Source organism: Pomacea canaliculata, linkage group LG10, assembly GCF_003073045.1.
Source record: "Pomacea canaliculata isolate SZHN2017 linkage group LG10, ASM307304v1, whole genome shotgun sequence".
Lineage (NCBI taxonomy): Eukaryota > Metazoa > Mollusca > Gastropoda > Architaenioglossa > Ampullariidae > Pomacea > Pomacea canaliculata.
Window position 1 is genome coordinate 19,073,962 of NC_037599.1, and position 26,443 is coordinate 19,100,404.

Below are 26,443 nucleotides of genomic sequence, written 5' to 3' on the forward strand. Positions count from 1 at the left end.
CTGTGCCAGTTGCAAAGAGAAAGGAAGAAAACAAATGTAGCATTTAAAAGTTTAATTTGAGCAAAAATTTCAAGAGCACAATGGCAGATGTTATGTTACTGTTTGAAATTACCTGTGTGGTATTTTGGAACAGGGAAAAGTGCACATACTATATAAACAAACATAATGGGCTGCTAGAAACTTTAAATTAAAAGAAAGCATTGTTCTACCCTGTTCTAAGCACTATATCTTGTGCACAATAACATTCTGCAAAGTGATTCAAGAAATAAACTGAAGGCAATGCATTAGTCACATGTTCTGGAACTTTAAAAAAATAAGATCTTACACATTGTCCAGTGACAGCATGTTAAACACTTCCATTTACCCAACTCTAGTCTTAGCCAGAGAAAACTACATAAGTAAAAATCACCTCTCAGTTGGACTCCGCACTGCAACAACTTTAAGCAAATGAAGAGAAGAGTGGGGGGGACCCAATATATGCAGTTAATTGTACCCTGCTTTTAAAACATTACATCACACTAATTTGCAAGAAGAATTTAAAAACCGTTTACACTTTTGAATACAATGTAATCACTAGCGACTTGGGTTTTGTGAATATATGGTGTAATTTTGATGTAGGTTTTTTTTACCCTTAGAACTTGAACCTTTTCAAATTTTGCATGGATATGTTTAGTCAGTATGTTTAGAGTTCATCAAAACACAAATATTCAACCTAACCTTTGCCTGGTCTTGACTGCCACATCTTCCTTCTGTGTTTTGATGTTATTTTGTTGCCTCTGTATATTAGCTTGTTTATATTTAGTCTATAGGTATATGCTTAATGCATTTTGAGTCAATATATGTACATCTGTGTTTTTCACTTAAGTGCATTGAACCTACTATAAAGTGGAAAAACACATTATTAAAAGCTATTATTGTTGTTACTGCTAAGGCACCACCAAAGAAGGTTTCACAAAGATCAAATACAGCAGGCCTATGGCAAAAAAAGTAGGCACATTAGAATTCAGTAAAGGCAGTGTCAGAGAACCGGGTGTACACATAGTAACAGAAGTTGGTCAACTTTTGATTTAACATTTAACAATGGCATCCGAATCCTGTATTGTCACTTTAATGATGAAAACTCTTTTCTTGAGAATGGAAGCAACATACGAGTCTTTAGTTGGTCAATACAAAACATTAACCACATTTTTTTATCCATCTGTTCTGACAACAGGCCTCTGACTAAAGAAACAAAATAGAGTAGACTCTGCACTCATTTTGAATCCAGACGCCAGGCTTGTCGCATCATGAGGTCAAAGTAGATGTCATTGTCAATGGATGCAGAGACGCCCACGTAGTAGTTGTCAAATTCTTCTTTGGTTATCTGTTGGAATAGTTTTGTTTTATTACTCTTTTGTCACATATGTGTTTCGCATTCATACATGAAAGTATGCACTCACGATAGAAAGCATGGAATTGGCACATTTGTGAATGATGTAAAATTGTTTTGTTGGTTTTCTTGGGGTTTTTTAATTATGTTACTAAATTAACATGAGTTTAAAAAATAATGTGACTGCAGTAAGGTATTATAGAAGTACAGGTAATGGAAAAGAGATAGCTGGCCATCTGGGAGACGGTGAAGACAGTAAGAAAGTGTGCATTCGCAGTTTTCTATAAAAATTAGGAACATGATGCAGCTGAATCAAGAGTTTAAAAAAGTGAATGTGAAAAAATTTAATTTCTCACACTGATACTGAACGGGAGTGCACCAGGTGTCAATACGTGTGTGGAAAGTTAACTGTTTACCAAAATAACCATTCATAAAACCCATGATCAGTACAAGATATATGAACACAGCTTATGCAGCCTAGCCAATTTGAAATTTGGTATCAAACTGATCGAATTTGGTGGGGAAAGGTGACAGCCAAGACAGCCCATGCAATTGCCTGCACTTCAGACAAGTGCAAATGAAGAATCTGTCCTGTGTATTGAAAGCATACAACTAAAGATAAGTAAAATAATCAACCTATCTAATGTGCACTAAGCTAACAAATGTCAATTACACATTAAAAGGCAATGAAGTAATGATGCCAAAAGAGATTCTGCAAATTTTTGGTAATTAATGTTATGCACAGAACTAATGTTCAAAGTAATTGTTAAATGCACCCTTGGTTGTAGATAGGTGTGTGTACGCATAAAAGCAATTAAAGCTTTTAAATTATGATTATCTGAAAGAGAAGTATTGTTAGGAAGTGCTTACCTTTGATACATGAATAGTTAAATATATAAGAAATCTGAACATTTAAAAGTGCAGTTTTCTACAAAAGCATCTCTAAAGTGCTAACTCAAAAAGCATGACTTTTTTTTAGGAAAGCAGAAATTAGTAAGTGTATTACAATACCTATGAGATCATGTCAAAACATTTAGTAGTGAAAGCAGTTGCACATTATCTTACCTGCATAATGCTGCCATATCCATTTATTGAGTGCGATCAGAATACCATGCATACCTCCAAGTGCAACAGTGTTTAAAAATTAGATTTAGGATCCAAGTCCAACTCCACTTGGAAGAAAAACTTAAACAACTTTATTAGCTTTTTTTGAAATTCTTTATGTCCGTTGTCTAGTTTTAGAACCTGTTCAGCAGAGTATATTATAAATACAGTCTATTATAAACAGATTTAAAAATCGAGAACCATTGCACAAATGTACACGATAAAATATTCTGAAAAAAAGCTGCTTGAAAATGGAGTATTGACTGAAATGCCCAGAGCTGTGTCCAAGTCCATTTTTTTCATCATAGTCTGTTTAAGGCTGATGTCTTCCTATCACATTTAAGAGTCTCTTCTGCAAATTAAGGTAACCTGGTGACCTGATGATGTTAAATAACAATCCCTCTTGCTAGTGTGCAAGACCATATGCGTTTCTCATCATAAGGTCGAAGTAGGCATCATTGTCGATAGAAGCACTGACGCCGGCATAGTAGTTGTCAAACTCCTCCTTTGATATCTGCGTGATCAGCATGCAAGGGAAGAGGAAGAAACACGGAATTAATCAGGAGCACCAGCAACCGTCTCTGAGAGCTGCACATCAAGTGCAGCTGCAGAAACTGCAGGATTGTCATCATGAGTTTATCTAAACGTATGGGAAGAAACTCAAGTATCCTTCAGTGATAAACAAGAATGAAACAGTTGGCAATGGGTCATGAAATAAATGAATCCTGTTCATCAGAGAGAAAAAGTATGATGCATGCTTTAAAAGTATGTGCTGTCTTTTTCTGATTCTAGCAAATCTTTAGGTTTTTTTGGGAAACTGATGCGCCTGTAGCTTTGAAATTTTTCAAAGACTGAAATGTGCAAGTGAGGATTTAATGCTCACTTTCTGCAAAACAGCTCTGCATGTTACATTCTTGCAGATGATATATTTTCTTATAATTGTCATTTTTGGGAAATTTACTTGACATACTCCATTGTTTGTGAAAGCAGAATATCACTGTACTAAACATAAACATGGTGCATGCATTTTATATGTGCATTCCAGCCACTGGCACATCGCCTGCTCCTAAGGTTGAGAAGTAATCTAGAGATAAATAACTCTCCAAAACTGTAACAATTAAGCTGCTTTAAGAGAGGTGTAACATAAACCCTGTATAACTTTGACAATGTATTTGGAGGTTTTAACTCTAGTTAAAAACATAGGAGAGCTATAATAATCCAAAATGCAGATATTAAAGTATGCCCTTAACACAATTTGAAATAAACCACAACAATCCCTAAAATATATTAGTGTGGAACAGGGCCAAGACATTCAAGCATACAAATACAGGCAAGCGAAAATGCACACATACACTGGGTGAGTCATGATAGCATCATGACCTTGGACACAACTGTGACCACTCGCAAAACCCTGTATTCCTAGCATGCCAGACGGGAGTGGCTGGGACCATTCACACAGGTGGTACAGCAGAGTGGGCAAGGGTCAGTTGAATGGGGTTAGTTTCTAGAGAATTCTGAGCTTAGGAGAGTAAAAAAGGCTGGATGGCAAGGAACAAACAGTTTCAGAGAGCACAGAGTGAGAGCAACATCCCATCCTGCCGAAAAAGATTGGAGGTAGCACATTTCGTCCTTGCCAGTGCTATAGATCAGCACAAGAATAAAATATCTGGACTGAATGATTTATATTCAGTTTTTTAGAGCGAGTCGAAGACTCTACCACCTCCTAAACTACTTGTGCATACCAGCCATTGGCACATGGCCTGGTCCTATGGTTGAGAAGTAACTGAAAGATAAGTAACATGAACCGTCCAAAACTGTGACAAGTAGCTTTAAGTAACATGAACCCTGCGTAACTGATATTACTTTGAAGTGGGTAATATGAGCCCTGGGTAAGAATACAGCAGAAAGAGGCATTTAAAGAGCCTATAATAATCCAAAATGACAGAAGCATTCCCTTAACACAACCCTGAATAACATGGCCACAACAATAAAGTTCTAGAATATTTTATTTTATCTGATTAGCATAAATTTTATACCCACTATTGTTAGTTACATAAAGAAAATTTATGGGACACAACATTCCCATTGTATCATGTGCATGCATACATCAAGATACGTGACCATGCAAGTATGCAACCATGCATAATAAAGAGAATGTGTGGCGCATGCGCATTTATATTGAGATTCCAAGTCTCACAAGACTGAACATAGAGTAGTGTGTTAAATGTGTGTGATAAAACAATTGAGGAGAGGAAAGGTCTGAATGTATTATATTAGAATGTATTAGATGTAGTAAAAAGGCATCAACTCGTGCACCAAATCAAGTGCAAGTAGCACGCCCTTAATTATTAGCCCTGCGTTTGTCTTACCTTCAAGTAGATGGTATCAGATTCCAAAATTCTGTAATGCAAGAACTATCATAAACCAACTCTTTTTCATTCCAATATCATGATGAATACTGAGGAAAATACATCACTTCCTTGACTGTGCTCTCTACAGTGGAGCTCACAACTATCAAATTTATCTTTTGAGATAACATGCAGTGTGCGATGAGCATTAAAGTCTGAAATGAAGTTTTAAGGGAACTGCCTCATAAAAGATGAAATTCAATCTTGTAAATCTAACCTAGTTGACATAAATATCCTTAACTGCTAAGAATAAACTTTACTTTTTCTGAAGTTAATGATTACAATACATGTATTTGTAAAGCACCTCTCCTGCAACAGCAATTCAGGGTGTTGAGAGTTATTGGCGTAGAAGTGGAGAGAAAAGATGATAGTAGAGAGGATCAAGTAATTATTTTGACTGCTGATAGGAATGTTAATTTTAAATGTAAACAAATTTCTTCTTTTGCAGTACATAGATTAGGAGTGATTACATGCTGTTTGATAATTTGATGTTGAAAAACTGTTTGACCTGACAACCAAATCAAGCCCATCCTATTTCAAACAGTACTTAAGAAATCATATTTTCTGGTTTTCTTATAGTTTTTTTTTTTTTTAAATAAGGAAAACATACAGATGCACATTTGCTCTTACTCTCAAAAACACATAAATTAAATAGATAATTTTTTTGTGTGGAACAAAAATCAGTGTAATGTTTCACCAACAGCAATAACCAATCATTCAAAACTTATGCCAACAAGTATTTTGATTTAAATTCATTTGTAACAGTATTTACATTCAGGTGATGTACTTTTTAAGTACATGACATATCCAAGTGCTTAACAATGCTTTTAGTATTTAGATGTATCTGGAAGAATAAGACTGAAACAAAACTTTTGCATGGTCACCTAGACATTATTAGACAGAAATGATACCAGCTGTGACCTTAGGGCTATAATCTGTCAGCTGGATTGTAATAACAATGCTGCAAATTTCGTTTCAGTAGGCCATAAGATTATCTCCTCTTGTTGAACTCATATTTTATTATGACACCAGTTTAAAGCCAAATCAGGTCATTCTTTCCTACCACAGCTAACGATGGTGACATGGTATATGCATGCACCATTGCTGGAAAACATTTCCTCTGAATCTCTTTACTTTAGAAACAAAAACAGTCCACCAAGGATTGTGTATTTTGAGATGTAATTCAAGAAGTTATTCCATGCATGCATGGAGAGTAATGTGACCTCTCCAATGCTTAGCAACATGACTTGCATGATTTAATGTAAAAGAAAATAGTCCTACAACCAAGTGGATGACATGGACAGCCAGCCCACTTTTGCTGCTACCTTTGTACCCTCCCTGCTGAATCAGATACCCATGCACATGTTGGGTGAGCTGGAGCAGGTGTAGAGAGGTTTCAGCCATAGAGCCAGGTGACCCTTAAACCATAAACCTCGTTATAAAGATAAACAGCCTATCTACCAGGTGCCTACCACGTCCTAATTATTAAATCAAATTAGTTTTGTCAACAGAAATTAACTCATTTGTAAGTACCATGAAATACACTATCATATACACTTAAAGATCATCCACAGTAAGTCAAAAGTTAATCAAATTACATGAATTAAACTTTTGATTTCATTTCAAATGAAAAAATATTGTCAAAGGTAATTTCTTTTTTTGTGGAACACATGGGGGTTAAGTTTGACATCAGGACCAGGTTTTAACATGACAATGGAAAGAATTAAAGAACCAGTAAAACAGATCTGGGTTCCTGAGGCTTTAGCACATTAATTAAAGCTGCAGTGATTTGAAGTTCATCACAAATGCTTTCAAGAAGGCTCATCTCCTAATGCTCATAACAATTACTTCCTTGCACACGAGGACTGAGAAAAGATTATATTTGGCAAGTGGAGAGTGTCCACATTGTGCAGACTTTCAAAATGTGATCATCACTGAATCCAGATTCCTTTCTACCCAACTCTCAAAGCAGGAGTTTCCAAAATTCCATTATTAAAGGTCTGAATGTTTACTGTTAAAAAAAAAACTACATAAACCTATGTTCAGATTTACACTGATATGGAAGATAGCTAAATTCCTGAAACTATGAGCTGTACACCTCACAGCCACACAAGACACTCTAACTGATTAATGGTGCCATACACAGGAAGTTGTGTAACACTTTATGAACCTTGTCTTAATATTTATGTAGTCTTGAACATTTTACATTGTGAACAGAAGATCATATACAATTAAGTGTCAATCTTTACAGCTCAGAGCAGATTCTTGGCATCTTCAGATCAAGTCAATGTTTTTCAACTATGCATGTAGACCCAACAGTAAATAGTTAAGTCTTCGTTTGAAGCTTTTGAAAGGGATCGATTTATCAGATGTTTATTAAAAGTTTATAAAATCTCTCTAGATGCAACTTATGTCAAATGTTTATGAAGTTTTTGTTAGGATATGATGCTAAAGCATACTAAATTATAAAAGGCTACTATCTAAAAACACTGATTAAAAAAGCTATTAAAAGCAATCAGGCTGTACTCATACGATCAAAAAAGTTCTAAGGATAACCTAAAACTAGAAATGAAATCAACAAACTAGAAGAAGCAAACAGAAGAAAAGCTACACAACAGTCAAAATGTAAAGTACAATATCAGCAATTTATATCAGTGTTATTAACATTCAAAGAGTACATTGCTGCATAAAGAAAACGTTTCACTGTCTTTCAAGACCAAATGGAAATGCCACGGACGTTTGTCTCCATGAGATTATGTTGATAAATGTGTGAGATATGCATCCATGGAAATAAGTTACTCTTCAATTCTCGACACAGATTCTCTTGCTTGCTAGTCCAAGCTTCCACAATACAACTGCTGATATTTACAGCGATATACATTTAGTGTCACTGAAGTCAATAAAATCTCATAGTTTGGGAATGGTGTCTCCAAAGTATGCTAATTTTGGTCTGCCTTTTGTATATGCAGAATTTGGCTTAAATCCTTGACCCTATCATTTTAGGACTATTGTACATGTATAAATTGTGAAGCTACCCTTTCAGGTCTGTTGCTCACCCACTTCAGCACAGTGACACTATCATATTAAATTTTCTTGTGTTTAGCCTTTCCACTACTGTTTGCCCTTTACATTTTACAGCTCATTTTTCAAAACATTAGTGATTACAGTATAATAATACATATATATATCTTTGGATGTTACAGTTTCAGCTGCATAATTTATGATGTATCAATGACAATGGCCTATACAAGTAAACACAGTTTTTTGGAGCTATTGTGAGTCCACTGATATTTCTGTCTCAGAATTTCTCCCACAAAAATCACAACCCATTCTAGTTTGGTTGATGGTAACAACTGTGCTACAATGTAGGTGAATGTAGGCTGTGTATCTACAGTTCACAGTTTCCATGCAGTACGCATCATCAGATCAAAGTATGCGTCGCTATCGATGCACGCGCTCACACCTCCATAGTAGCTTTCAAACTCCTCTTGGGTGATCTGCAACGTGTTGAAGCATATACATGCATGGTGAAGGCATGAGGGTGACTGTGCGAACATCTATCAGCAAGGTGCAATGCACACCCATTATTTAGTTAGATGTTGATATATACGTGCTGGTAACAGCTTTGACTACAGTAAAACCTCTCTATTAATACTCGTTAAAATCCACCAAAGTCAGGTGGTAGCGTTGTCCATTGATACGTGTTGAAAAAGAGATAACAGGGATTGGGAGAGGTGATCATTTCAACCGAAAATCACATCCTCTGGGTTATAATTATGGACCTCCCGCTCCGCCATGACCTCGTCCCACGTATATGACCTCAGAGGTCCAACGTCGAAAGTCGAGTCGACCAGTCGGCCTTATAGGCTCAATTACGAACTTAATTGTGGCTAAATGAATGCCAGAGGAGTAACGCCTGTTTCATACTAACAGAACATTTGTATATACATTTAATACGTACCTCCAAAGTATAATGAATAATGACAACAAAGGCCTCTCCCTTGAAATAAAAGATCGCGTTACGAGTTATTGTGATTTGTTCTCTGAATGTGTATTAATTGCTGACCGGCCCTTTAATTGTTTGTTTAGTACGATGGTTGCTGAACTTGCTCCAACAACTGTTGATAACATTTAACATTGATACCTTCTACAGTCATTGGAAATCGATTTGTCTTTTGAGTCTGGATGGATTCGACTTTCTGTGCTGGGGGCGATGGTGCGGGTCGAAATGACCGGAGACCAAATGAACAATTAAGCAGTCTCTTTCACTATGTATTTCTTTTACGTGATTTCAGCAGTAAATCGAAAAATTAATATAAAGGGTAAGCAGCCGGCCAAAGAATAGTCTAGTTTGAAATGTACTTTTTTTTTAAAATACGCAACTTTTGCACAGAAACATCGATCGTAATATATATATCTCCGTGAAAAATGTTTGGGTAGTAACTATGAGGGGATATAATCGGGAAGGTCTTAATAAAGAGGTTTTATTGTATACGTATTCATGTTATAAAAAAAAAATTTGTTCAAACTTATAAAAATTTGTTTTAAAACGAATAAAAAATAATGTAGCAGAATGGCAGATGTTTCCTGATCGAGTAAGATAAAATTTTGCAAGAAAGCAGATGTTACAACTGGGATAACTTTTGCAAGATCACGCTATTAGTCAAAAAGTCTTTAATTGAATCACATGAAGCTCAAAGGATAGAGATTTTACTCAAAACCTTGATTACATATTCTTGAAAACATTTTCGGGTCTCATTTATTTTATCTAAGTCAGACAAGATAAAAATTGCTTTACTATAGTCACTAAATAACAGTACTGCAGAACTGTGTTATGGAATTTTACTTTTATTTCAGGAACTGGTAGCCATTTCATTAAGGTGGATAATGGAGATTGTTCTAGACAACATTCAGTAGCTAGGAACAGAAGAGAATTTGTGATCTTGTAAGACTTAGAATTTTCTGCAAGCTAGAAAGTTCAGGCAGCCACAGAATTGTCTTCAGTCTTGGTTGGACATTTGTGACATGCAGAGGATTACTGGTGTATTAAACCCCCAAAAAGTAAAACCCACCAAAAATTCAAGCCATGCCAAAAACAAGGGATCACATAAAAGTGAAAAGAAATGCAAAATATGAGATGCAAATATAAATATTGGCAAATGATGAAGGAAAAAAATGCTAAAAAAGATATTCTTTAAGATAGCTGTTGGCAATTTTAAATATCATTTAACCAAAACTTCATCTTCAGTACATGAAACTTACTAATGTATTAGTTTTCTAAGAAAATTGTCAGTCTAATTATCCTCTTTAAAACATGGTGCAACCAAAAATGTTACACATAAACATAAAAATTAAAGAACATAATCAAAGTTTTTTGTAAAATAAAGCCTAATTACACATATTTAAACAGTTAATCCATTTACCACTCTTTAAAATGTTTTCCTGATGCTGGATTATGTACTGTATTTCTGAATAATTTAAAATGACTAGATTAAGCAGAATAAAGCAACAGGCAAAAACAAAGAAAATAAATAAATAAAACTTAACTATTAAGATAAAGAATGATATTGATCCTGATCCTCCTTATCATGTTCACATCATTGGTCTTCTATGATTTTGTTTTGCTGGCTGGTGAAATGTTCAGTTTTTATAACTTAAAGTGTTGTTCGTGAAGAAGTAAATGTTACAGAAATGATTTAAATGATTCGACCAGCAGCATAAACATATAACAGTTGCTAGAATGTGAAATAACATAACCATTCAACTATTATCAGTGTCCTGAAAAAATTTGTGACTTGCAACAATAGCTGTTATTGGATCTGCTGACAAGAATCAAATGCATAAAATCCAAATGTAAAAAAAGGAATTAATGTAAAGAATCTTTTAACTTTAAATGTTGCCAGTATATGTAGCAGGTTAAATCAGTTTTACAAGTAAATACCTTAAGGTATTTCTAAATGTGATAGGTCAGGAGTAGTGTCCCCACTCTGAACACCAAAATGTCTCTAGTTAAATGTCTACAAATTTGGCCCTTCTACCATTTCATGAACACATATCTTTGCAACCCTACCAATGGCCATAATTTCATAACACAAAGACAGAGATGTGAAAGACCAGTTTCAATAGCACTGCCTATTCATTCATGAGCTTAATAGGGTGAGTGTCATGCATGAGTGGCTCAAGAAATCCTTGACACATTATTAAAAAAGGTTCCTCATAAACTTATTCTTATCTTCACTTTAATTCTTAGTGCAGAATAATGCAAAACAAATCAGACAGAAGTCCAAAATTCATTCCTGTTTTCAGCAGGTTTCTGACAGCTATAAAAGCAAGACCAGAGACAGAAGATGAAACCAGGTCCAAGTGGGTGCTTGAAACATGCATGAAGGAAATTACGAGGTTTACTTTAAAAGAAATCAGTAATTATGGAGATTTTGTTGTGGCCTTTTTCAACCCAGCGCAGTAATGATAGCACTTTCAATTATACCAGAAAATGACACAAATGGCAGAATTTTCTCTGCTAAGCTGCACGTCTCAGCAATGGTAAATTTAGGGTGTTTTTTTACAATAACAGATCATGTGGTATGTGTTCCTGAATGCAACACAGTAATAACGGGGTTTTTAGCTGTGCAGTTTTGTAAAAATGCAGTTATGGTTTGGCCCATTGCCATGCATAAAAACACAGCATAACAATAATGGAATGCTTTAGACTCACCATAACTAGTATAATATGATTATTACTATGCTACATGCTTCATGGTAAAAACTGCCTCTCACCATGCTACTCGTTGTGTCAAAAAGACTATACATTTTTTTTTTCATTCACGCTAGACACAAATTTTGAACCCTCTGTTTTTCTATAATACATTTCTTTTCCTTTCATACACAAATCACTTGTTCCAGAAACATGCATGCCAAGATAGAAGATGCCAGGTTTGAGTTCATGTTAAAACCATGCAAGCACTGTGCCAATAGTCACATGGATTTCCATCACACTTAAAAGGAGATATGCAAGATGGGCAACAATTTTTCACAAAAGCATAGGCATAGTTTTGTTAAAAGGCAGTTATGCACAAGTTGTCTTTGAATAAGCAATTCAAGATCCAGCAAGAATAAGTTTGCAGCAAGCCAAGTGCTCATGCTGTTATGCATGTTTTCAGCAGTATCATGCATGCTTAGCCAACATATAAAATACACCAGGACCCAGTAGTTATTAAACATATACAAATGCACTGTCTGGATGGTAGTTTGCAAAGAAACTTCCTTATAAATTGTTTCTAAGAATTTTAAAAAAAAGATCTACCACTCATATATAAGCTTCATACTTTGGTAAATCCCTCAATATGTGCAGACTAAATAATACAAACTAAGGTGATTAATAAAATCAAATATGTTTTTGTTTCCTTTTCAATAAAAATATCCATTTTTATCTTTTGTTTTTCCACTCAAATTTCTTCTTTATTTCATATAACAAATTCCTTTTCTCCAGCTTTTATGATTTCTTTCTCTCCACCCACCCTTTCTTTAGTCTTTCAATTTACCTTTTCTTTCTCCCCTCTCTTCGATGCACTCACCTTTCCATCTTTATCTTGGCTGTCAAACGAATCCAGGAAAGTACGAAGGCACTGATCTTCTGTCCACTCTCCATTGAGATACTTGGGGTGTTTTTTAACACTGTAGACACCTCTGAGGTCTTCTACTGTGATCACTCCATCACCGGTCTTGTCTAACTTTTGAAACGCCTGGAATATGAGGTCTTTTCGATGCTTGTTCATGGGTGGCTAATGATGCACGATGTCATGCAACAATAAAATAAATGATAAAAATTACACAGTGTCAACCCTTCAAATATCTGCAGGTGTTAAAATAATATTTTACCCACCTTGTGACTAATTTTTGAAGTTAATGACTTATTGATAATTTGTGTCAGTCTCAACAAATTTTACAGACAAATTTTATGGTATATTTCACTTTTACAGAGCTCATAAGCTTCTAAATATGAAGAAAATATAGAAAAAGTATAAATAGCAGGTTAAAAAACAGACAAGCATATTACCTACCCTCAGTTTTTCAAGAAATTCATCAAAGTCAATGGTGCCATTTCCATTTTTATCAAACTGTTCAAACAATTCTTTCATGTTTTCATTGCTCAGTTCTGTCAAACCATACTCTCTGAGGCCCTTCACAAATTCCTTGAAATCAATGGATCTGTTACCATCGTCATCCATGATCTTGAACTTTCTGTAACAGTAACAAAAACTTTTTCTTTTTGATATATACTGTTTCCTGTTAGTTGTACACCAGGAAGAGTCCTCCACCCTGACAAGGTTTATAGAGTGTTCATGCATGCTAATCTCATTACCAAGTTTGAACTTGCCCTCTATTTATCAATACAAACTGCATCTACATTTATTTCTGTCATATGTAGAGCCCTTCCTTGTTGTCAATAAATAAGTATAATTAAACACATTTGAAAAATTGTTCTAAACATTAAAAAAAAAAAATCTACATCTGCCACTTGCTATAAGATCATTATTATAATTATTATAGATTTTAAAACTCCCCATATTAAAACTCCATGCACTAAATGGCATTTACCATAAAAGTAAGTTCCATTTAAGGCCTACTGTAGTTGGTTCCCAAATACATATATAAGTGAGAAGACACCACATTCTTGTTCTTCAAACTCAAAACTTTACAGGTTATCTGACAAATGACCAACTTTATCAATCACAGTGGACAGTAATTATAACTTAAAAAGTTATCAAAAAAAGGAGACAGAACAAGTACTCGTTACAGAGGAGAACAGAGCAAACAGTACATCATACAAACACAACATATGCCATCCTGCATTCTTAAGACACTCCTAAAGAATCATGCAGACTAAGTGACCATTCGGTTTGGTTCCCAGATATGGATACATTCTTGTTTTTTTAAAACTCAGTTATCTGTATTCCATGTTTTCAACACACCTTTAAAATCTTATGTGTCAAAAAAGTAAAGATAGCACTGATGGTGAAAAGCTATAGTTCCACGTCAACATTACAAAGAGTAGCTTGTGTGGACAAAATACTGTGAACTTACATCCTCACAGCTACATATATATTGATACACATTACCAATCAGTCCACAACATGAACCCATCTCTCACAATCCAGCAGCACGAATGGACATGTCTACCAGCTACACGGTACTATGTGTTGTGTGCATCTATCGATCGACAACTGGGAAAAAATCCAATTCATACATACCTGGCTAATCCTTTAATGCCAGTGGCTCCTCTGGACATACACGCTAACTGCAGCCTCTCTAACGGGTCTGTTGCTTTCTGAAGTGCCTGTCTCGATTTCATCTGGATTTCTTTATTTGTTCTCTGAGTACAAGCCATGACTTGCGTGTAGTATACCTAAAGAAAACACACCGATCGTGTTGTAAGCATCAAAATCTCATTAACTGTCGTTCATTTAAACAAAACACTACATTAACTGTCCATTGTTGTGTGTATTATAATTACAATGCTGACTTAAATATACCTTTTCTCCGTATCCAATAAAGCGCGAATTTCTTCGAAATCAGGACACTAGCTGTAGCTTCTGCACGCTACAGAAAAGCTCTCGCGAAGGTTCTCGTGAACGCACTCGGTATCGATGGTGTTTATTATGAGGGTCGCTATGGCAATGGGGAGCAGTCATTGTACCAAGCTCCTATGGCCTTAAAATGCATTTACCAATAAGCAAATTCCTTCATTTGAAAAAAAGTTTACGATAAGAAACTCTCTTCAGTAAGTTCTGAGACGTGTTTTTCAACATTTATGTCTGATCGGCTATGAAGGTAGATTACTACGATTCCTTTGACGACATGCTCTCGTTCAAGTCTCGATTAGTGTTTTGTGGACCTTATTGATCGTGTTGGATGATCTCGATTCTGCGATTGATGTGTAGTATCAGGAATCAGTCTGTAATTAATTTGTGTACTGTTCTACACCAAAGAGTATATAACGAGGAAGTGATTTTTAACTTTTTCTGGGATCTCGCAGCTGATGTTATTATATACAGTGAATGTATAGCGTGCTTTATCTCTGATCGTATGGTCTCCCTTTCTCTAATTACAAACAAGTGTTTTTCTGGAGTGTCTGCATTTTAATGGGATTTTTTGTTTTTTCCGTCCGTTATAACACTCGATCGTCGTTGTCTTCAAATTTTTTTTAAAAATTCTGCTATGCAGAGAAATTTTTTTCTGTCATTTGAGAGGTGGACATTGTGTGTGTGTAGAACGAGAGTCTGCGCTAGCAGTTGTTACAAATCACATTCTTTTGGAAGACGATCAAGTAGCTGAGTTATGGACTTTCTGAAGCTTGTGAATGAGTCCTGTGGACACCCAGCAAGAAAAGAGTCGCAGTAGTCTAGTTTAAACAGAACAAAAGAGCAGATGAGAATTTTGGTGTTTGAGATGGACAGAGAATGGTGAATAAAGCTGATCTTCCGGAGTTCATAATACGCAGAACGACAGATGTGAGAAACATGCTTATCTAGAGACATGTCAGTAGACATTATGTAGACATTATTGTTGAAGTAAAAAAAAGAACATCAACATTCGCCTACCTGAGCAGACAGGAAGTTAAGTGTAAACTCTGGCTCACCTCTTTGGAAAAAATTATAGCTTCTGTTTTTTCGTTATTTAGTTTTAACTTGTTGTTGGTCAACCTTAGTCTAATATCAGAAATACAATCTCGAATGCTCTGGTTACCTAATGGCAAATAAAGATATGAGACGCCAGAAGGGAGGAGGTGAGGATAAAAGATGTAGTGACACGATAGTGATATGAAAGAGAGAGAGAATAAGCTCGATGAAAAAAAAAACACTTTATTTTTATACATTTCATCCTTTTTAATCATGACAAACAGTGTCTTCATTGTACATAGTGAGCAAGTTACAATCATTTTCCGCAACAGTAAAACAGATGTTGCACAATGACAAGATCACTTTTTCAAACAAACAATAAACTATGGTGAGAAGCACCGTCACCATGAGTGAAGAAGATAACATTTTCAAAGAATACACAATAGTCAAAAATGTCTCCAAACAGTATTAAAAATTGATGTAAAAACATCACAGGTGAACAACCATGACAATCTGTGGTCAAACTCTCACACTTCAATGTCACTATTATGTAAGTTTGAAATTATTCACATCGAGAGTGAGCGGTGTAGACATCCGATAGATCTTCAAACCTTACATCTTTATTTTCGCGGAAACGGTGGTGGAGGATTCCAAGAATTGTTCATCATCAGTCTGAAATAGCTGTCATCGTCGATGCTGTGGCTGATGCCAGCATAGTAATCTTCCCATTCCTTCCTCGTGACCTTTAAAACCAGATGTCATGAGGTCGAATTCTCGATTCATATAAACACCCACAAGCACATAGGTATGCATGCACACATACAGATTATTATACTGAGCGTGCTGTCGTCTTCAACTATAGTACGTCTTCCATTTTTTAAAAAGAACAAGAATAAAGGAATAATTTTTGTGCTAGTGTTTTTAAATACCATTTCGGCAAGGAAAACGGCCATAAATAAAACAACAGTTTGTAAATAAACATCTTGAACACAGTGGAAGATTATTTCCTTCACACTTCCTAGCATTCTCTCTTCATTGTCTTTGTCTCTCCCGTTCTCACCCCATCGCCGTGGTATAATATTATTATGGCCTTATAGTTGCTGGAAGGCACAAAACCGACCCTCATCCCCCACGCATGCACAAACAATCACACTCACATTCACACGTATACTTACTGTTCCGTCCACGTGATCGCCAACCTCGAAGTTGGTGAGGAATTGCGTGAGAATCTCCTTCTTGCTCATCTCCCCGTTCTGGTACTTCGGGTGCGAGCGGACGTTGTATGAGTCCAGGATGTCGTCAACAGTGATGACCCCGTCACCCGTCTTGTCTAGCCTGATGAACACATCCATCACCAGCCGTTTGCGTGCTTCAGACATTCCTGGCTAGACCAGACAAACAAACCACACAGAACTCCATTTAATACAGGTTTGTGTGTGTATCCCCATTACCTTAGCACAAATCAACCTAACTGTCCAAACAAGAAACATGTGACAAGTGAATGTGTAGAAGAAATTTTTTATTTACAGTTGACCTAATTGTTTAGAGTTGGCGGTGTAGATGTCCAACTGAGCTTGAAGAAAGGACGAGAAGGGCGTTGCCTTCAGATGCAAAAGACGACGATGAGACTCAAAAATCAATCTGAGGCTAGATAACATGTATGTGACTTTCACATCGGAAATGTCAAATCTTTGACTTATTTATTCTTTGAAGGATGCATGCGATAAAATCATTACTTAAATCAACAGATATTTAATTACGAAATTCTACAATGATTCGTGTGCAGAATTTATTAGACAGATGTCTGTCTTTAAGGCAGTTGTACCTTCTCTGACAAGATATATATGATGGAAAGACTGGTCGTACCAAATCTAGGATACAAACCTGGCTTTGTCATGATAAAGGAATATACCAAAATTGGTGATATTTATCGATTTATTTCATGAAAATCTTCTCAAAGACTGAAAAAATTTGTGTTTTTGAATCTCAATGTATTTTTTTGAAGAAGGTACAGTTTCGTAGTGTTAAACAAGATGTATTAAAACATGATCTTGCAAAGTAAATAAAGCTGGAAAATATAACCTTTGTATTTTTTTCTGTGTAACCAAGCCATCAGCACTTAACAGGCTGGATCCAATTCTTTTTAATGGTGCATGAATTTGTTTTGAAACAAAGCTTAGCACTTAAATTCTTTGAATCTTGAGATTTCTATTTCTTTCTTTCCGGTTCGGACGTACTTTCGAATAAAAGTAGAAATAAATACCTGAATGTGTGTTTTCAAGAGAATTAGTTTTTGAGTTTTTGGTCCATCCTTCACTCCCTTCCCAAGATAGTAAATCAGTCAATGCACATGCAAACTCTGGTCGCCTGGAAACTGTTCTATTAGGCACTTACCCTGACGGCGGCCAGAAATTCATCATAATTCATATAGCCGTTTCCGTCCTTGTCGAACGCGTCGAAAACAGTTTTCAGTTCCTCTTTCGACATCCGGGCAACCACTCTCTGACATCCTTCCACGAACTCATCAAATGTCAGCTTGCGGTCACCGGAAGTGTCCATCAGTCGGAATTTTCTGGAAATCAAGTTCCACAAATTTTCACGCCTCAAAATCTTTAAAAGGGTCATTATTTTCAGGTAAAGTGAAACTGGACAGGAGTAGTTGAAAGCAATGGGGAAAATGGACACGCGCCTTTCACGGACCACCGGTCGATTTAACCACATCTATCAGTCCCTTCGACCACAGTCAGACTACTGGGGATGGGGAATGGTGTTTTATGCCGAGACAAGTTATATCAAGGCAAAGCAGTCTGAGAAAGAACAGCATGCCCGAGATGAGATGAAAGAAGAAAGGGAAGATGAAACTTTTTCTGTTAAAAGACTTCTGTTAGAACACCTCCAGAGAGCCAACGTACGTGCCAATGCTTTTGATGCCGGAGCAGCCGTGCTTCAGCGCCATCAGCTTGAAGCGCTCGATGGGGTCGCGCTCCGTGGCGAGCTGCTGGGCGCACTTCTGGGCCAGCATCCGGTCGTGGGTTGGACAGTCCATTGCTGTGTGTTGTCTGCGCTTTTCTGGGGGAAAAAAATGAAAAAAAAATAACAGCTGGAAAACAGCTTGCAACACCTTGTCTGGATTTCAATCTGTGACCCGGTTGAATATTGTTACACGAAAGAAATAGTCAGACTAGCTGCAAAAAGGCCGGAACGTGGTTAACAATGTCTAGAGCCCGGTATATGCGAATGCCCAGCCTTCTCTGATCAATCAGCAAAGCCTCTGTGTAGACAAGAGGAGCTTACTAGCCGCAGGTACGAGAACACCCGAACAAGCAGCCTGCATCATTTTTTTTTTAATTTGACTTTTCACAGTTTCTCCTCACTGAGCTGGCATTAGAGAGTTTTTCGATGAAGATTGGATGACGATGTGAATGGTCGGATTAATTTTGTTTTCTTTAGCTCCGTGTAAATGTGGCAGACAATCCGGAATCTCGAGGTTCCAACAATCGTGAAAAAGGAATCATTTCCCCCTCTCTTAGAAATCATGTATTTCTTCCTTTTATTAGTTGTTTCGGACGTTCAAGACTTCAGTCGCAGAAAAATAGTCCTTTATTTCACACTCTTCTGCCTATCGTAATATCTCCTTAATGTCTAAAATTCTACTGCTTTTAATACCTGTTCACCATGGCTTTAAATCATTCCATACAATCACTCAGCTGTCACTGAGTTGGCCACAGTCGAAATGCTTGGCTGTAATCCTGCGTTTGTGTGGAGAAATCCTTCCGCATCGGATTTTTTTTTTCCTGCCTGCCCTCGCTGTTTGGAGTGAACCCTTCAGATACACTTATCCACCCAAGTATTCACACTCATGTTTACACCCTCCGTATGTCCATATACGCTTGTGCCTCTCCTCAAAATGCCTTAATTTTCAAAATGAATTAATATAAGGCGTTTGTAGTACCACTCTCATGCAGTGTAATTCATTGGTAATTTCCCGACTCCTCTCCATTATTGTGGATGACCCAGGCCTGCTGTTCATGTGTTTCCATAGTATCGAGACAGTTTTGACTAGGTCTTTCACATTCTTTGTCGATCAGCCATAACAAATTAATTCAAAAGTTAATCAATAATAGTTTTTTTACCATTAAATGAAAGGAAATTATATACGTGCGTCTTTAAAAAAAAGTTCCTAGATATATTTACAAGTAATTATAATTTATAATCATCGACAAACTTTGCCAGGAGGAAAAAAACTAGACAGAAGAAATGTTATTGTTTTTGAAGCATCGCTTCCCCCTAAAAATTACCTGCCTGATCTATCAGTCTCAAAACATGCAACGTAGGCCGTCAGTGCAGCTATAGTTTTTTTTTCTGCTGGCTTCATTAGCTATTGATTACAGAGACCTTTACCAAGACCTTGGTACTTAAGCTCACATTCTATGTCGACACATAGCTGTTTGAGCTTAAACCCGATCATCGTAATTAGTTCAAGTGTGCATGGACCTTTATTTTTCGTGCTTAGTCACGCGACAAGCTCTCTACTGTCTGGGAAAGTGTATAGCTGTAGGGAGGGTGTGTCGTGTTCAGATGCATATAGTGATTTTAACGTCTATAACGTCTATACTAAAAGGATTTACGTTTCATGTGGCTGTTGAATGTAAACAATTCATCCAATTACACACATGGTTCATCTTTAAACAATACGCAAACACATACATTAAATCCAAAGAAGGTTATATGTATATAACCTCGTCCAATTTGCTCAAACATTAACCTCCTTTTCCCACATATTTCTTACACCAGGGCAAAATCACGCACACACGCACGCTCTCTCTTAAATTGAACATATATTTGGTCACACAAGCAAATTTTGCACATGATTTCATATTCTAGCTAACGTGGAATGGTTATAAGCATCCGAAGGTGTAAAGTGAATTTCTGATGCCTAAGTTATACGCAAGCGTTCCGTTCCACAAGTAACTCTTTGTCATACAGTGTCAAGGTAGGTCACGTCACCTGTAGCCGCTGTCCCAGTTACAATCAAAATAGAATTAATTCTCCAACATAATATTGAACGACCAGACATGTAATCTGACACTACAATGGACAAACTATACAGGAGCGAATATTAATATATTGCGTGTCGTACAAAACATTGCAATACTCTCTCGTTAATCTATCCTCGGAGGCTGTTCGTCGTTAACTTTTGTCAGTTGTGTGCGACACTAGCGAATAATGAATCCTTTCATGCGACTAGACTAGTTTGACGGCCTGGCTTTTCCTTTCAGTGTTGGAAATATTGAGAGATTGCAGTGTCTGTTTTGTAGCACGCAGACCTCTGCATGCACATACTCACGCAGTCACGCGCGCACACACACACACAAACACACATCTCCACACGACAACAACGCACCACTATGCAACTCACTATGGTTAGCTTTGAGCTACATGTATTCATACAATAATTAACTGTCAAACTATCATATTGAGTTAACGTACATGAGAGCAACAGGTCCCTTGCACGTGTTCACAAGACCGCAGGTAAACGCGATTACCTCAAAGAAACTGTGAGAAAGAAGCTTAGAATGTCAGGAAGCATTCTTACCTGCTCTGCACGCGCCCTGAACAATAATAACGTTTACGAAACGATCGAGTCGATCAGATGGGCGTTCGGCTAGCTTCGGCTTGCTTCGGTTTGTTTACCATTCGTGACCAAGGCAACGGGCGTCGGCGAGGCTCAGTCGCGCGCGATATCGGTGTTGTTGGCGGGGTTTCCAACTGCGCAGCGCTCCTAGTGTACACCATGCCAACTATATTGGTCGGGAAACAATAAACATCTCACATTACTTTGTTTTTTGTTTTCTTTCGATCACTTAGTATTAAGCAAAATATACTTTCATAGAAGAAGTAAAGTAATAAAGACTATGCACCTTGTGTATACCTGAGATAGACTTATAATTGCACGGAGACACCACCTGGCTGAAAATGTTTAAGTGTTGCGAATGCATCTCTAACTAAAGATTTATAAATTTATAATTTTAAGTATTTTATGCTCTTCTTTCTGCAAAAGATTAATTAAAGACGTTTGTTTATTTATTTATTCGTGTCGATCTGTCTTTGCCATGGATATTCTAAAGGTATAGTACGTACGTAATTATGAAATAATGGTGTCTGTCGTAGACGTTATATGGCTGCTTTGTTACTCCTCGAGGAGATAGGGCCGCAACAACACCTCACCAGCGGACCCTCAGTTGGGTCCATGTGGTTCCCATCGAGGTCTTTTGCGCATAATCCATGCAGTCTATGACCCTCAGTAAGATTGTCGGTGATAGTATGCAACCCAGTCTTGCGCCAGTCTTCCTTACGAAAGGTGACAAATGACAGTATTTGTCGACAACCCTGAAAGTTAAGTGCTTGATGCTTTTTACACTCTTTCCCCTACTCCCCGATGTTGAGGGCCCTATCTGGCTGTCCTGGAACAGCTGATGACTATATAGACGCGAGTGCTGTACTTATAGGGTGTTAGCCCAGTCAGCATGAATTTGGCTGAAGTGTAGTTTACTACAAAACGATCATACCTTAACCCTACCATGCCGTTACCTGTGCAGATTAGAATAGCGAGTAGATTAAGCGATCGAGTTGCTGTGCTTGGAAATAATGACACGAATAATTTAAGACTGTAGATTAATTGGTGTTTAAAAAACTCCTAGACAACTTCAATCTTTCTTGAACTATATATATGTTAATCGGTTTGCCTTACTATGGATGTCTGTTTCTCAGCCTGTCTGTCTGTGCAATGTGTGTGTGTGTGGAGCGCAATATATATTACTTATGCCACAATGTTTACGTTATTAACTATTATATATGTATATCTCCGTCTGAAATCGATCTTTAGATAGCTTAGGACATGCAAGTTGCAGAAACTGCTGATCTCAACCAGGAAAATTCCGTCATTTCCTCATTTAGCAAGGACAAAAGTAAACAAAAAGAGACAATTAACCCATTTAGTCTAGTCAATGCGGATCGATATTTTCTGATGCAAATACCTTAGGACAATGTTTAGTCATTTCCATAGGCAACGGCCGGAATGGCCTACATCTGTTTCCATGGTTATCCCAAAAATGCAAACAAAATTAAAAGCCTTTATCGCCAACAAGTGTCTTTTTTAAACACCATAGTATACATTTTCAGCAAGTATGTTTTAACTAACTTACTGGACGAACAGAATGTTAATTAAAAGTCGATCAGTCGTTGCAAAATGATATTTTTCTTATAAACAAAAGAACGTATTCACACTGTAATCATTTTTTAATCTACGGAGATATTCATATGTGACATATTTTTCACGGAAGCTATCATCTTTCACTGTTTTATTTTAAACTGCAAATGTGTCAACCCATATTTGTGTTACCCATAATTATGATATATAAAACATGCACACAAAAAAATATTATTTATTATTCAGTATATCTAAAATGGAGATCTCGAAATTTTAAAAAATCTGACTGGTTTTAGCTTGTATCCTACGAAAAATGAAAATAATTGCTCGACTAATTCACACCAGTCACTAATTATTGATGGGAGACTACTCCGATATATCTACAGAATATATTTTTTGAAACGATGAAAGTAGCTTCCCCTGAGTTTGGTGGCTCACGCAGTCTATGGCATCTGACAGATTTGACGAAAATGGTGTGGATCCTTCGTTCTGGAGATAAAATTCACCTGAATCTAAGCCTGATAGGGAATAAATGCGTAACTTGGGGGCTCGCAGTGACCATGAGCTTTACCTTCCTGGGCTAACTGTAATCGATGCAAAACACTCAAATAGCCCTATTGTTCAGCTCATCTACGGCGCAGAATTCCACGCCCCTGCATTCTCTTCGATACCTCTGTTCAGTCACAATCACCTTAACATGGCGTCGCATGTGCCACCCGAGTACCCCTGATATCATAATTTTAAAGAGAAATATGTTTATAATTAGTGATTCACAGAATTAGCATGCAACGATACGAGCGATATGTAGTTGACACCGCATTGAGCAACAATGTAGCATAACACTAACTGATCTTATCCACTGTGCAGCCAAAGGTCGCTCTGCAGATTCAGGCACAGATGGAAAACATCACCAACTTAAAGACAGAAGGCGATGACTTCAGGTGGTATCTGAAGGTATATCTAAATTTTCGTGCTTTACATGCACATTCACATACAGGATCACAGATGATAATGATGGTGATATGGGAGTGGGTGAATGGTGGGGTTGACAGTTGTACTACCCAGGGATGCTTTTGGAATCTGCACTGATCATCAGTATGCCATGCAGCCTTCAACACATTAACTTGTCCATTTATCAAGAAGCAACTTGACATGTAGATTGCATTATTGGTATGCCTTTACTTACTGAATGTACAGTGTCATATATATCATTATACTGCTTAAGCTGATTGTTCATGTCAAAGTATTATTATGGTGTCATAAATTATATCAGGATCATTGCAGGAAAACTATTTCAATGTTTAGAATTCAAAGCTTTAACTTGCATCCATTAGAACTGTTTTGAACTCGCACTTCAAATCAAGTAGCTTTGACTTACACAAGTTTTAGGACGCAAAGAATGTTAATTAACTTTTTTGTTTAACTTGTAGCTTAATTTGAAGATGTATGAAAAATATATATGCTTTGACTGTTACAGATGACTTTAGTCATTATGGTTTTAATGTTTTCAGCTGAAATGTGAAAACTGTGGTGAAGAGACACCAGACTATGTGTACTTAACTGCTTCAGTAAGTCGAGTTCTGAATTTGCACATTTTTGGACATGATGTCACAGAAAATAGATTGGCTAGTTGAAGAATAAGGCTATAATGCTTTAAGTTGACAAAAATATTGATGGACATTTGCTTATGTCTGCAATGATTTGACTCTGATGATCCACAACATAATGTGATGGTCACATGACTTATGGTTAAATAATAATAATGCACATTTTGATCCTTGTATGACAGGTTATCTCAGTTAAGTGTTTTTCTGTTGTGACCAATATTTAATGAATTCTAATCTGATGAAACACAAAAATCTTAACAGAAGTATCCTTTATTCTTTCTTAGCCATTTAAAAGTATTATTTGCAGCATTTATTAAACCAAGAGTTGTTTATGTCTTGCATGGAAAAAAGTTCTGGTATTCTTGGTATTCCAGGAAAATTATCCTTTGGCAGGAGGTAGAGGTGACGCAAGCCTAGTGCTAAAATGTAAACTGTGCAAAAGAGAAAACTCAATAGGTGAGAATCATCAACTATAGATATGTTTGATTCTATATTCATATGGAAGCCTGTAGCTTGCATTTTATTTTTATTTTAACAATGATTATAGAGGAATGTATGTTAAGTCAAAACATTTGTCTATTCAAATCAGCAGTAATTTTATTGGATTTCTAATAATAACTTCATTAACTTTCACTGTGTTTTCTTTGTTCTTTAGATATTATCCCAGACTCATTTGCACCATATACTGCAGAGGATGCAGGAAAGTTTAAAACTATAGTCAAATTTGACTGTAGAGGAGTGTCCCCTACTGAGTTTTCACCTAGGGTAAGTTATATTAAAACTTGTTGTGGTTCATAATACTAATCAGAATGATTGTATAGTGCTTTAGTGTATAGTGAATCCCATCACATGTCAGCACTTCATATAACCTGGGTATGAATATAGAATACAACTGAGAGGGCACAGGTATAAAATAATAGTATTCTGTCATAGAAAACACACATCTTAACCATGGACAGCACATGACTACAGCAAGAATGTACATAAATATTGATGTACAGAAATAACTAAAAATTTGTTGGCAAGTGAGTGTTTACATGGTATAGATGTTTGATGGTACAGTATTGGTAACCTTATTTGACTTTATCTTGATGTATTTCAAGTATAGCATGTAATAGTGATGTTTCTTATTTTTTATCTGCTGCTTCTCAATGTTCTTTCATTTATTTCACCAGCTGCAAATAAGTTACCAGATTAACCCTCAGTTTAACAGCCTATAAATTTCTTTGGTGATATTTAAAATGTTTTTTAAGAGTAAAAAATATTTCATATAACTTATAAGATAATAGAATTCATAAAAAGCTTAAATTTTTCTCCTTGCTTAAAAAGTGGAAATATTATGCATGAAAATGTATTCCTGCTTGAGAAGGTAAATGAATAATTTAGATTTATCAGCATTGTTATAATTTATTTTCTAAGGTGGGCTGGATTGCAGAAGGTACAGAGTCTGGTACACCATTCAGCATTGATCTGAGTGAAAAGGTATGAGAAAAAATATTGCCTCAACCCCTGCCTGATACATTTAATCCGACAAGACTATTGCAGGTAGCAGGAGCATTTAAAGCAAAGTCTTTTTTTAAATCTATTATAAACACTTTAACATAATTCAATTTTCAGGAAGATGAAACTTTTCTGTTAAGAAAAATGCAAAACAACCATCCCCTAATATTTATTTCTGCACCACTAAGTACTCAGACAAGTGTACTTTTCTTGAAAAACCGTTTATTAGTGCTTCTTTCCATCCTATTCTTATTTAGCAATTACTGAAAAGAGCACTGTATTAACTTTTTTCAGGAATGGTATGACTATGATGAAAAGGCTGGTGAGTCTGTCAGCATCTCTGAGGCAGGTTTCCAGTTTGTGCATGTGAAGCAGTGATCGTGATAGCCAATTTTCATCCCATGCGAACTTTTAACTTTCAATATGCGAAAATCACTTCTGTGGTAAATGCCATGTATACTTTAGAAAGCTTCAATATTTTTATTTCATGCTCTCTGTAAATGTGATCAGCTTGTCTGCTGAATAGACTGATTTTGTGCAGTCATAATGTGCTGAATAAAATGATGCTGTTGTATGCTTCAGATTGCTTCATCAGCAAGAGAAAAAAGTGTGCATGCATGTGCATA

The 26,443-nt window shown here is 36.4% G+C and overlaps 3 protein-coding genes across 6 annotated transcripts; 1 reads left to right on the top strand and 2 right to left on the bottom strand.

Moving 5' to 3' along the window:
- Positions 1-37: 37 nt before the first annotated feature.
- On the bottom strand, positions 38-14,570 carry LOC112574108 (calcyphosin-like protein). Of its 3 annotated transcripts, none has more exons than XM_025254977.1 (5): positions 14,415-14,570; positions 14,133-14,287; positions 12,942-13,122; positions 12,456-12,662; positions 38-1,363 (listed from the first exon to the last, which is right to left on the bottom strand). In XM_025254977.1, the coding sequence occupies exons 2-5, from the start codon at positions 14,267-14,269 to the stop codon at positions 1,253-1,255; spliced, it is 636 nt and encodes a 211-aa protein (XP_025110762.1). In that variant the 5' UTR covers positions 14,270-14,287; positions 14,415-14,570; the 3' UTR covers positions 38-1,252. The 3 variants fall into 3 exon arrangements, with proteins under 3 accessions (XP_025110762.1, XP_025110763.1, XP_025110764.1); XM_025254978.1 differs by lacking the exon at positions 38-1,363 and adding an exon at positions 1,370-2,987; XM_025254979.1 differs by lacking the exon at positions 38-1,363 and adding an exon at positions 5,541-8,378.
- Positions 14,571-15,752: 1,182 nt separating this feature from the next.
- On the bottom strand, positions 15,753-21,241 carry LOC112574105 (calcyphosin-like protein). Of its 2 annotated transcripts, none has more exons than XM_025254971.1 (5): positions 21,097-21,241; positions 18,413-18,559; positions 17,895-18,072; positions 16,676-16,885; positions 15,753-16,243 (listed from the first exon to the last, which is right to left on the bottom strand). In XM_025254971.1, the coding sequence occupies exons 2-5, from the start codon at positions 18,544-18,546 to the stop codon at positions 16,121-16,123; spliced, it is 645 nt and encodes a 214-aa protein (XP_025110756.1). In that variant the 5' UTR covers positions 18,547-18,559; positions 21,097-21,241; the 3' UTR covers positions 15,753-16,120. The 2 variants fall into 2 exon arrangements, with proteins under 2 accessions (XP_025110756.1, XP_025110755.1); XM_025254970.1 differs by having other exon boundaries at positions 18,413-18,569; positions 21,097-21,226.
- Positions 21,242-23,124: 1,883 nt separating this feature from the next.
- LOC112574124 (UPF0587 protein v1g245604-like) lies at positions 23,125-26,396 on the top strand. The gene is made up of 7 exons (XM_025255006.1): positions 23,125-23,183; positions 23,578-23,664; positions 24,222-24,278; positions 24,692-24,773; positions 24,973-25,082; positions 25,737-25,799; positions 26,112-26,396. Exons 1-7 carry the CDS (start codon positions 23,181-23,183, stop codon positions 26,193-26,195), a joined length of 486 nt encoding a protein of 161 aa, XP_025110791.1. The 5' UTR covers positions 23,125-23,180; the 3' UTR covers positions 26,196-26,396.
- The last annotated feature ends 47 nt before the right edge of the window (positions 26,397-26,443 follow it).